This window comes from Eimeria tenella, genomic scaffold, assembly GCF_000499545.2.
Source record: "Eimeria tenella Houghton genomic scaffold, Eth_scaff3250, whole genome shotgun sequence".
Taxonomy (NCBI): domain Eukaryota; phylum Apicomplexa; class Conoidasida; order Eucoccidiorida; family Eimeriidae; genus Eimeria; species Eimeria tenella.
This window is the reverse complement of record NW_013543086.1, coordinates 1-361: the sequence shown is the minus strand read 5'-3', so window position 1 is coordinate 361 and position 361 is coordinate 1. Positions and strand designations below refer to the sequence as shown.

The 361-nt window shown below is 55.1% G+C and overlaps 1 protein-coding gene across 1 annotated transcript in view; it reads right to left on the bottom strand.

Moving 5' to 3' along the window:
- ETH_00038990 (uncharacterized protein) overlaps positions 1-70 on the bottom strand; it is a gene marked incomplete at both ends in the record, with an annotated part of 1,865 nt that extends 1,795 nt beyond the window's left edge. Inside the window, one exon of the mRNA XM_013376227.1 lies at positions 3-70. Within this exon, the coding sequence (XP_013231681.1) occupies positions 3-70 (68 nt within the window). The remainder of the gene's footprint in view (positions 1-2) is intronic.
- Between the last annotated feature and the right edge of the window lie 291 nt (positions 71-361).

Below are 361 nucleotides of genomic sequence, written 5' to 3'. Positions count from 1 at the left end.
CGGCGCCCTGCCCGACGGGGCCCCCACCAGGCGCATCCGAGCCGTACACAAAGAGAGGCACTAGCCGCATTGCAGCAGCAGCATCAGCAGCAGCAACAGCAGCAGCAGCAGCAGCAGCAGCAGCTAAGCTAAGCAGTAGCAGCAGCTAGCAACAGGGACTCTAACGTAGCGCCGGCAGGCAAAAGAAAAAATATTTGAAATTTATTATTTTAAATAAAGATGCAGCAGCAAGAAGAAGCAAACAACAGCAAAACGAACGAGCAGCAGCAGAGCAGACAGGGTCACCTGCGGATCTGCCACTGCTGCTGCTGCTGCTGCTGCTGCTGCTGCGGCTTCAGCCAAACTGCCAAAAGAAGCAGCA